The following is a 12,007-nucleotide window of genomic DNA, read 5'->3' as shown; positions in this document are numbered from 1 at the left end:
AACAGCTAATTGTCTAGTGAAAAGGGGAGGGGCATTATGATCAGCAGTCAAAGTCATTGTCCAAAACATGTGAAAAGGTGAACCAGAAAAGCAGGTTATAGTAATTCATAGTAATAGTAAGCAGGCAGAGCCAAAGGGTGTTTAGCCGTTAAGAGACCATGACTGAAGCTAACATAACTGTTTCTGATTAATTAAGTATTTTTTTATTTGATGGTAAAGCTGTTTTTTGAGGGCATTAACTGTTCACCTATAAATTAAACTCACACGCACTGAATTCTCCTCTCACATACAAGCTGTTTGCCAACCAAACCACATCTCTACAGAAAACCAACCACAGCAGCTTGCACTTTGACTCAGAAGATGCGCTGCTAGTGTCACAATGTGACATGTCAGATGGTATGAACTATCCCCCATACAAAATATTTCATAATTGATTTATTGAAGTAAATTATAAAACCAATTTGAATTATTTTAGTATTAGCATGGAATTAAGAAAGGTTTACACAATTTTCACTCATCTAATTGTTCATGTTTAACACAGTTAGAGAACTACTGTTGAAGAATGGTGTGTGTGGTTCAAAAATGGGACATATAATAAAAAATAAATAAATAAATAAATAAATATAACACGGGATTAGAATTACATAAATAGATAAACATGGTGAATACTGAATGAGCTCTTCCATAGACAATGACCCAAATGCAATCCAAAATCCAAAACACTTAGTCAGTGAATAAACATGCATAGACTGTGATTACTGATACTGTACATTAAATATGTCTAAATCCACTTACTTGGTTTACATAATATACACACCATGAATTGAAGAAAGAATTAATAGTCCATGTGGCTTTCAGCTGCTCTACGCTACTCTGCTAAAGGTTATTGCAATGTGGTAACAGCTCGCTCAGACATTGGTTACCAGTACAAGTCTCATTTCAGTATAGTTGAGAGTACATTCATCATTAGTCTTTTTAAAAGAAATGTTTCACATGTTTGTTCTGTTCTGTTTCTGCTGCTGGCATCTGACTGGTAAGTCATAAACTTATATATTGTTTAATAACAGTAATGTTCTTCACATATTATAACAGCCATGAAAAATAATGGAAATTTCTAGTGAATGTAATTTCAACCAGAGCGAATCCTCCATTAAGCCACTTTGAAAATCTCAGGCCTTTTTTTGTTTTTGTTTTTTGTTTTTTTTTTGGTGGTGGTGGTAATAATTATCTTAATATCAAGGATTACAAATGCAAATAATTTCCAGAAATTATTAAACAATACTTTGGTAGTAATGCTGAATGTTCATGTTATGTTAAAGTCACTGTTTAACAATTCACATTTAGTTACATACTACAGCTGATTTCAGGATTTGTAGACCATCAGAAGCATTAAAATCTGTTTGTTCATCAGGTGTGTTTGGTGAGTCAGTGTCAGTGATGGAGGGAGATTCTGTCACTCTAAACACTGATGTTACTGAAATACATGATGATTACATACTGTGGAAATTTGGGGCTGAAAAGTCTCTCATTGCTAAAATACAAAAAAACAAGCAACTGTTGTCCACATTTGAGGGTCCTGATGGGAGTTTCAGAGACAGACTGAAGCTGGATGATAAGACTGGATCTCTGATCATCACAAACATCACAACTCAACATGCTGGACTCTATGAAGTAAAGATAAGTGGAACAAAAATTACATCAAAAACATTCAATGTTTCTATCTATGGTGAGTAGAGATCATTTGTCCAAACACATATTCTTGTTTGGTTAAAGGAATATTCATTACAAGTTGGGCTCCATTAACAGCGTTTGTGGTATGATGGCCCTCACACATGCATGCATGCATGCCATAAATTAATACATTCATTCATTCATTTAAGGTTCACCCAATTGGCCCAACAGAGGAATCCAATCGTGGCTAAAGGTTTCCTGTGTGTTTAGTCTTTTCAGTTCGCAAAATAAAAAAAATAAATAAAAGTGTTAAATTCTAATCTAACTCCATTTTATTATGACCTCAAATTTAGGTTAGAATGCCAATTATTCTAGATCATTCATAGGATAATTGATCTATACATCTGATTATTCTATTTAATTATTTGATCATATTGTACTTGTTCATTTGGGTTCTCATGATGCTCAAAGATATCGCATCGGCCGTTAGCGTACCTCATGGTCACATACTCACCAGTCTTGGTTATTAGACAGAGGTAATTAACTAAGCCTTTAGTCCCACTTAGATCTGTATACACTTGAATAAAGCAACATTATTTCTAGTCAGAGGTCACAGCCACTACTAAGATATAAGCCGACCAACATTATTTTCCCTGATAGTAGCTTTGGTATGGTCATGCCATGGTTTCCCATGCACTTAAGGTAGAGTAATATTACAATAAACAGAAGTTAGGCTCACCCTATTTTGGTTGGTTGAACAACATCCTGTTGACCTAAATGGAAATTCCCTATAAGCCCTTACAATCTAAGTACACTCAAACTAATACAAAGCGTTTGCCGGATCTCTAAAGATACAGTTGGCATGCCCTATGCGCATCTCAACTGGATTTTAGTCCGTTACTAACCTGACACAGGAAATGTGGTAACAAGGATAAAATGTAATCTATACTATAAGTCAGAATAAAATCACATGTAACAACGTATTATCAGTCAAGTAATTTTGTATTATGCCAATTACTCAGCGATATCAAATCAAATCAATGCAAGACATCAAATACAGAATTTGAAATTCTAGACGCGAGAGTTTGCACCTTTTGTGGACAGATTTGCATGACGGACACTGGGAAATGGCACACCCTTTACAGTGAGCAAAATGTCTCTAAACTTGTCAGATCTGTATTACCTTTTAGTCTACTTCTTGTAAGATTAAGATCATTGTACCAGGCACACGGATACAATTTAAATGATGCCAAACATGACTGTGAGTATCACTTGCGTTAATGTAGAACATTATATTATGCTACTGACCATTCTGAGTGAAGGGAAGGAAATGGATGAAAAGGATAGATGAGAAGGGACTTTATGAATAACTTTATGCCACAAATGCTGCCAGTTTAACTGCTGATGAAATAAGAATATTAAAATTGTAATAATCTTATAGTTTGAGATGACTCTCATTGACCATCAACACACTAAACACACTGAGCTAAAAATAACACTGTCGACTAGATTTACTCATATTTCTGGTTATTCTCTCATTTTTTCAGCTCGTCTGCCTGTTCCTGTCATCAGCAGTAACTCTTCACAATGTTCCTCATCATCATCATCATCATATTGTTCATTGTTGTGTTCGGCGGTGAATGTGGATGTGACTCTCTCCTGGTACAAAGGAAACAGTTTATTGTCCAGCATCAGTGTGTCTGATCTCAGCATCAGTCTCTCTCTACCTCTGGATGTGGAATATCAGGATAACAACACCTACAGCTGTGTGCTCCACAATCCTATCAGCAACCAGACTCAACATCTGGACATCAACAAATTTTGTCAGCCTTGTTCAGGTATGGTGATATTGATACTGATTCACCTGTTACACATTATGATTTTATAGTGTTTGTTGTAGATCAGACAAACAAATTCACTTGTGTTAATGACTAATTTCATCTATTACAGAATTGTCCATTACAAATCAGAGCCTACCGTTATTGTACATAGTATTGATTTCTGCTGCTGCTGGATCTCTGCTGATAGTAGCTGCAGTCTGCATCTGCAAAAAATCTGCATCTAAAAAAACAGGTAAGTACAGAAAGCAATCCTTTGCTGAATTGTTTAGCTTTGTAAGGCACAAATTTTGGTATAATATTGAAAGCTTTGTTGTTTAACACATCTGTGACTATTGCTAATGCAGCCGAGACAAGAACTGATTCAGCGTTGTGTAAACCAACAGCACAAAAAATGGTAAGATCATTTATGACTTTGTTGCAAGATGTGTTGCAGTCAGTCAGGTTGATTGAAGCTGGTTCATTACTTTTATGTATGTATGTATTTATTTGTATGGAATATGCTTCAGACAGTCGGTGAGTAGATGTGGGTGATCTGCCTTGGTTATTACATTCAGTAGCAAAAAAAATAAATAAATGCTTTTATGTTACACTTTGCACCTTATTGCAAATACTTGATCGTTCGGCAAAAGGTATAAAATTAATTTTGCACAAATTTATTAGCACGCACAAATGTATTGTATTTTTACCCAAAATACCAGCATATTTTATTATTATATATTATTACTATTCAATAATTAGTTCATCCAAAAAAAAAAAAAAAAGAAAAAGGAATTAGTTTCTTTTAGGCAGTCAGCCTCAGCGTGATCATCACTTTCATTACATTACTTTTTTTTTTTTTTTTCTACAACCCGAATTCTGGAAATGTTGGGACATTTTTAAAATTTGAATAAAATGTAAAACTAAAAGAATTTCAAATCACATGAGCCAATATTTTATTAACAATAGAACATAGATAACATAACAAATGTTTAAACTGAGAAATTTTACAATTTTATGCACAAAATGAGCTCATTTCAAATTTGATGCCTGCTACAGGTCTCAAAATAGTTGGGACGGGGGCATGTTTACCATGGTGTAGCACCTCCTCTTCTTTTCAAAACAGTTTGAAGACGTCTGGGCATCGAGGCTATGAGTTTCTGGAGTTTTGGTGTTGGAATTTGGTCCCATTCTTGCCTGATAAAGGTTTTCAGCTGCTGAAGAGTTCGTGGTCGTCTTTGACTTATTTTTCGTTTAATGATGAGCCAAATGTTCTCTATAGGTGAAAGATCTGGACTGCAGGCAGGCCAATTCAGCACCCGGACTCTTCTCCTACGAACCCATGCTGTTGTAATAGCTGCAGTATGTGGTTTTGCATTGTCCTGCTGGAATACACAAGGCCTTCCCTGAAATAGATGTTGTCTAGAGGGGAGCATATGTTGCTCTAAAACCTTAATATACCTTTCAGCATTCATAGTGTCTTCCAAAACATGCAAGCTGCCCATACCATATGCACTTATGTACCCCCATACCATCAGAGATGCTGGCTTTTGAACTGAACGCTGATAACACGCTGGAAGGTCTCCCTCCTCTTTAGCCCGGAGGACACGGCGTCTGTGATTTCCAACAAGAATGTCAAATTTGGACTCGCCTGACCATATAACACTTTTCCACTTTGAAACAGTCCATTTGAAATAAGCCTTGGGCCACAGGACATGATGGCGCTTCTGGACCATGTTCACATTTGGCTTCCTTTTTGCATGATAGAGATTTATTTGGTATCTGCAGATGACACAGAGGATTGTGTTTACCGACAGTGGTTTCTGGAAGTATTCCTGGGCCCATTTAGTAATGTCAATGACAGAATCATGCCGATGAGTGATGCAGTGTCATCATCTGAGGGCCCAAAGACCACGAGCATCCAACAAAGGTCTTCGGTCTTGTCCCTTACGCACAGAGATTTCTCCAGTTTCTCTGAATCTTTTGATGATGTTATGCACTGTAGATGATGAGATTTTAGATTATGTAGATGAGAATCTTTTTACGCACTCTTTCACAGATTGTAGAGCCTCTGCCCATCTTTACTTCTGAGAGACTCTGCCTCTCTAAGACATCCCTTTTATAGCTAATCATGTTACAGACCTGACGTCAATTAACTTAATTAGTTGCTAGATGTTCTCCCAGCTGAATCTTTTCAAAATGTCTTACTTTTTCAGCCCTTTGTTGCCCCGTGCCAACTTTTTTGAGACCTGTAGCAGGCATCAAATTTGAAATTAGCTCATTTAGTGGATAAAAGTGTAAGATTTCTCAGTTTAAACATTTGTTATGTTCTCTATGTTCTAGTGTGAATAAAATATTGGCTCATGTGATTTGAAAGTCTTTTAGTTTTAATTTTATTAAAATAAAAAAAAAATGTCCCAACATTTCTGTAATTCGGGTTGTATACAATAAAAGTGTTTTCCGGAAGAAAGAGAATAACCCTTTATTAATCGCGGGTTAAAATGGTAAAACTTCCATGTTTGCTGTCTTCAGAGAGACTTGATGAGAAAGTGGAGCCTAGTGGTTCCTTAATTTTATTTACCAACGATATCAGTTGGAAATGTAGAACATGTGCACAGGAACAATAGGATGTGTTGACAAGAGCCGCTTGGGCGCTCAAGCACCCACGAAAAAAAAAAAAAAAACTCGAAAGATTGCTCATTTAAACCAATCAAACAATCGATTGAGATTCAGAAACCTCTCTGATTGGTGGATCTCATGTCTGGTCCCGGCGGGTCAACAACCTGACACAGAGGTGACCACTTGAGTTTTTGTTTTTGCAAGATTAAAACTTAAAATGATAAGGTATATCAGCGAGAAAGCGACTAATGACAACACTTGTGCAAAATAAAGAATATGTGTTTTTGTTTGGTTGGTAATGTATTTGCTGTGTTTCTCTTCGCGAGACACAAATATATTTTGTGCAATGAATTCATCAAACGCAGCATCATAGGAAGAAAAATACAGTAGGTCTACGCTTAAAAAAATAACATTAATTATTGAGTAAATATGCAATTTTGTTGCATATGTCTATGTATCACTATGCTTAACCCATCATGGAAACAGCTGAATAAAGCTGTGTTTATATTAGTTTTGTAATGTAGCTATTTGCACTTGCAAGTGAATAAGATCATAATGCTGAATACTAGCTACAAGAGGCTGATTATCAGCGACGATACGATCGCGCATCATTCATTTGGATAAGCTGATGTTTTCCTCTGATACGGGACACTGACCGCCCGGCAACGCAAATTATGATCTTGATGCAAATGATAGGCGTAACCCATGGGGAAGCAAACAGTGATCCGGCCTGGTTCATGACAGTATCCTGCTAGTAAACATTTGGACTGGAGTAAAAATGATGGAAGGCAACCCCTGATACTGAAATTGTGTTCAGTTCTACTATTTTGTTATAGTACTGTACGTTTTTAAGCTATAGTAAACAAATTAGCTATTTTACAGAAACTTTTAGTTCTCGTAAATGTTGGTCTGCATATTCGCTCTGAGTGAATTTTTTTTTTTTTAATGTTTTTCCTCTTTTCAATCAGATTGACTGTATTGACTGTATTTTGCAGAAATCAAAGAAGGATCCTGTGTATGCAAATGTCGCCAAAAAACGATGATCAAATTCCACATCTACTGGAATAAATGATAGAGCTCATACGGGCCCTGAGCCACACTTCTATTACATTTATTTTTTGCCAAGATGTTTTGTCTCTGTTTTTTTTGGTTTTTCCTCGCTTTTGCATCACATTGTTTGATTTTAAGTTATTTAAATAAACTTTTTTTTTTTTTAATTTAAAAATTGAATATCAAATGCATAGTGGTGCACAGTATCACACACATGTGATAAGGTAATCATGACTTTAGTGTCTTAACAAGAAAGTGGCCTCTGTAATAACAGAGCTACTTTTACCCGATAGGGTGCGCAATAAATAAATGCTGCTGTTCTCATTGAGAAACCACTGATGAACCAATATAATGAATTCAATAAAATGTGTACCTGATCACTGCCTACTTTTGCCTGTTTATGATAAAAACTTAATTAAACACAGATTACTTTCGTTTATTTCCTGCTATAGGACCTGAAGACAAACCTGAAGCTGTACATGGATTTATTATTATTATTATTATTATTATAGATTGATGATGTAGATTGATAATTGATTTGACCAAGATCTTTGACTCATATTTACACCTTTCTAGATTAAAACTAAATGATACAGCTGCGGCTACTGGGCATGCACACATCAACATAGCGTAGGTAATTTTTGTCACACTGTACAACAATAATTACTGTTTTTCCATTATTGTTAGGGGCATGTTTAGGGTTGGAGTAGGTGTAGCTGTGGACATTAATAAAACACAATGTAATAGGTAGAAAGGTTTACTTATTGTTAGCTTCCGGCTTTAGCTGTATCCCTTCTAGCCTTGAGCTTTCCACTGTCACACATACACTGTATCTAGTGGCGCCATCAGGTGGGTTTTGAATTTCAGCAGCTAAAACAGCATCACAGCTCCAAGCAATAGGCGATTGTAAGATTCATGTGACATAATGTGAACATTTTGATTATGTTAAGAGTCAAAGGAAATTGCAGTGAATGACTAAATGATATTCACCAGTGACAGAAACACTGAAGCTGCTAGAGCTGATCTAACTATAATTGTTTTATTGTTTATCTCTGTGTCAAACAGTTTCTCATCTTGATTTTATTTATTAATTTTTTTCATAGATTAAAGAGTTTTAAAAAGCTGATCATAGTAGCAGGACAGGAAGAAACACTTTATCTACAAACTAAACACACATGCAGTGAAAACACACACTCATCTAAAAGATGTTCGTCCTCCAACCGATCAAACCACATTTCTGAAGAACACTGCAGCTTTCAGTTTGACTCAGAAGATGAACCTCAGTATAACTGTGAGATCATACACATGTGAAACATGCATATGCATACTGTATGTGCATGTGCATGTGCATTTGCATTAGGATGGTCAAACTCTGTCGAGGGAGGATTCACATCAGTTATGTTGTGTTTGTTTAGCTCAGTTGTGCCTTCATTGATAGTCTTATTAGATCATACATTTTCACTGAACAGCTGAAAATGTTTCACGTTTGTTTTCTTCTGTTTGTGCTGCTGGTGTCTGATCAGTAAGTTAGAAAGTAAGTTGGTCTTTATGTTCACTAACATTGATAATTGCATGAATACACACAGCAATTTTAAAATCACTGATGGAGTTTTGCTCAATTTGATTATAAAAGGAACAGTTTATAACCAATTCACACAATATTCACACAGCATTCGGAATTAAGCATTTTACTTATAATTACCATTTTTGCTGTTAATGATTTATGTAACGTCATAAATTAATTTTCCTCTAGTCTAGATAACTTTAAAACAAATGGAAGATTATGGATGTGTTGCACAATAAGGACTAATCTTCGATCTAGATTAAACCAAAGTTTATCTAATCAATTCTGTTGCATCAAACTTTGTTTAAAATTAAGAAGACTTATTTAAACCATTATTTTGATCGTGGTTTTACTTTTTTTTTTTTTTACATTTAAGACAGATTTAATTTAACTTAAAGTTAGGACTGTGAAATTACTAAAATAAATGAACTTTTCCACATTCTAATTTATTGAGATGCACCTGTATATAAATAAAACACACAGACACACACACACATATACATATGGGCTACGTTTAAATACACATGTATAGATACATATGTACATGCATACATTTCTCATTCTTATTCTTTTTCTTTTCTTTTTTCTTTTTTTTCTTTTTCCACTAAGTCACTAACCCATTAGGTGAGAGCACAGCAGAGTTAGCATGTGCTGGATGTTTCTGAAGTATCTGGATTGAGATGCACTCGGCTGGCTGTCGACTGTGTTGGTGTTGGGGTGATCTGCTGGTGATCTGTTGGCTGCTTGGGTGCTGCTCCTGCTGATGTTCATGTGAATTATGGGGGTGAAGGAGCTGCAGGCTTGGTGATGTGGTGTGTTCCAGGGTGACACATAGAGCCTGCCGTGGGGTTCCTTTGGTGGAGGGGGCGGTGATTTGAAGGGTGTCTCTGTAGTGGCTCTATGGGTTGTCCACGGGGTCGCTGCAGTGCGCTGGAGCTGCGGCTCAGTGCGATGTCTTTTAGGATCTTGGCAAAGATGGGAACTGCCCTTCTGTGGAGATGGACATGGTCGTAAAGGCTGTTGAGATTCAGGGTGGGGTGTTGAGCCAGGTAAACATTGGGCTTTGGGGCACAGTCTCTAGACACTCTTGCGTTTATATGCCTGATGGTGTCTGGGTGGAAATCAAGAGCGCAACAGCAGGGTGGAGAGGATGATTTTGGAGTTGGGGAAGTTGGAGGATGCTTTCTCTGCTACATTAACGAGAGCTGTAGCTACTCTCTCTTGTTGGGCTCTCAGGTCGTTGGTGCCGGTGTGGATGATAATATGGCTGGGGGAACCCAGCTGCTCTTCACACAAGAGCTTCAGGGCCTTCTGTGTGTTTGGGCACCATATTTTCCTGACGTTTCTTCTCGGGAACAGTTTCTTTTCATCAACAAATTTGCCATTCGAGTCCATTAGCAGTACGATCTGGGGCTGTGTTTGACTGTAGGAATCAGGTGGAAGAGCACTGCGGGGTTGATGACTGTGGCTGTTGAAGGAGTCTGCTCTAAACTTTCCAGTTCTTCTCTTGTCTGTGTCAGTTGCTCCTTCAGAGCTGGCAGTTGTTTTCCATTTTCACTTGTTTTCCTTCTGTCTTCTCTTAGCTCTCTCATTTCTTCTCTCATTACAGACAGTTGTTTGTTGTGCTCCTCCTCTTTCTGATTTTTCAGTTCCTGAATTTCTTCCTTTAGCATTGCTATCTCTTCCTGTAATCCTCTTCTTTCTCTGTTGGATCAGTCTGCTGCACTGTTCCATGCACTTCTCTCAGCTGCACCAGTTCCAGCAATTTTAAAATCACTGATGGAGTTTTGCTCAATTTGATTATAAAAGGAACAGTTTATAACCAATTCACACAATATTCACACAGCATTCGAATTAAGCATTTTACTTATAATTACCATTTTTGCTGTTAATGATTTATGTAACGTCATAAATTAATTTTCCTCTAGTCTAGATAACTTTAAAACAAATGGAAGATTATGGATGTGTTGCACAATAAGGACTAATCTTCGATCTAGATTAAACCAAAGTTTATCTAATCAATTCTGTTGCATCAAACTTTGTTTAAAATTAAGAAGACTTATTTAAACCATTATTTTGATCGTGGTTTTACTTTTTTTTTTTACATTTAAGACAGATTTAATTTAACTTAAAGTTAGGACTGTGAAATTACTAAAATAAATGAACTTTTCCACATTCTAATTTATTGAGATGCACCTGTATATAAATAAAACACACAGACACACACACACATATACATATGGGCTACGTTTAAATACACATGTATAGATACATATGTACATGCATACATTTCTCATTCTTATTCTTTTTCTTTTTTTTCTTTTTTTTCTTTTTCCACTAAGTCACTAACCCATTAGGTGAGAGCACAGCAGAGTTAGCATGTGCTGGATGTTTCTGAAGTATCTGGATTGAGATGCACTCGGCTGGCTGTCGACTGTGTTGGTGTTGGGGTGATCTGCTGGTGATCTGTTGGCTGCTTGGGTGCTGCTCCTGCTGATGTTCATGTGAATTATGGGGGTGAAGGAGCTGCAGGCTTGGTGATGTGGTGTGTTCCAGGGTGACACATAGAGCCTGCCGTGGGGTTCCTTTGGTGGAGGGGGCGGTGATTTGAAGGGTGTCTCTGTAGTGGCTCTATGGGTTGTCCACGGGGTCGCTGCAGTGCGCTGGAGCTGCGGCTCAGTGCGATGTCTTTTAGGATCTTGGCAAAGATGGGAACTGCCCTTCTGTGGAGATGGACATGGTCGTAAAGGCTGTTGAGATTCAGGGTGGGGTGTTGAGCCAGGTAAACATTGGGCTTTGGGGCACAGTCTCTAGACACTCTTGCGTTTATATGCCTGATGGTGTCTGGGTGGAAATCAAGAGCGCAACAGCAGGGTGGAGAGGATGATTTTGGAGTTGGGGAAGTTGGAGGATGCTTTCTCTGCTACATTAACGAGAGCTGTAGCTACTCTCTCTTGTTGGGCTCTCAGGTCGTTGGTGCCGGTGTGGATGATAATATGGCTGGGGGAACCCAGCTGCTCTTCACACAAGAGCTTCAGGGCCTTCTGTGTGTTTGGGCACCATATTTTCCTGACGTTTCTTCTCGGGAACAGTTTCTTTTCATCAACAAATTTGCCATTCGAGTCCATTAGCAGTACGATCTGGGGCTGTGTTTGACTGTAGGAATCAGGTGGAAGAGCACTGCCGGGGTTGATGACTGTGGCTGTTGAAGGAGTCTGCTCTAAACTTTCCAGTTCTTCTCTTGTCTGTGTCAGTTGCTCCTTCAGAGCTGGCAGTTGTTTTCCAT

At 37.5% G+C, this 12,007-nt stretch overlaps 1 protein-coding gene across 1 annotated transcript; it reads left to right on the top strand.

Moving 5' to 3' along the window:
• The first annotated feature begins 845 nt into the window (after positions 1–845).
• Positions 846–7,451, top strand: LOC131530210 (SLAM family member 9-like). Its single transcript, XM_058760365.1, has 6 exons — positions 846–954; positions 1,412–1,726; positions 3,219–3,509; positions 3,622–3,744; positions 3,857–3,906; positions 7,103–7,451. The coding sequence occupies exons 1-6, from the start codon at positions 846–848 to the stop codon at positions 7,148–7,150; spliced, it is 936 nt and encodes a 311-aa protein (XP_058616348.1). The 3' UTR covers positions 7,151–7,451.
• The last annotated feature ends 4,556 nt before the right edge of the window (positions 7,452–12,007 follow it).

Source organism: Onychostoma macrolepis, chromosome 22 (genome assembly GCF_012432095.1).
Source record: "Onychostoma macrolepis isolate SWU-2019 chromosome 22, ASM1243209v1, whole genome shotgun sequence".
In the NCBI taxonomy this organism is placed as follows: domain Eukaryota; kingdom Metazoa; phylum Chordata; class Actinopteri; order Cypriniformes; family Cyprinidae; genus Onychostoma; species Onychostoma macrolepis.
Note: the sequence above shows the minus strand (reverse complement) of the source record. Positions and strands in the feature narration are given on the sequence as shown.

Excerpts from the sequence above, each read along its gene's own strand:
- LOC131530210 (XM_058760365.1), top strand. The coding sequence starts at position 846 with ATGTGGCTTTCAGCTGCTCTACGCTACTCTGCTAAAGGTTATTGCAAT. Across the intron at positions 1,727-3,218 it reads ATTCAATGTTTCTATCTATG|CTCGTCTGCCTGTTCCTGTC; the intron begins GTGAGTAGAGAT and ends TCATTTTTTCAG. Across the intron at positions 3,745-3,856 it reads ATCTGCATCTAAAAAAACAG|CCGAGACAAGAACTGATTCA; the intron begins GTAAGTACAGAA and ends TTGCTAATGCAG.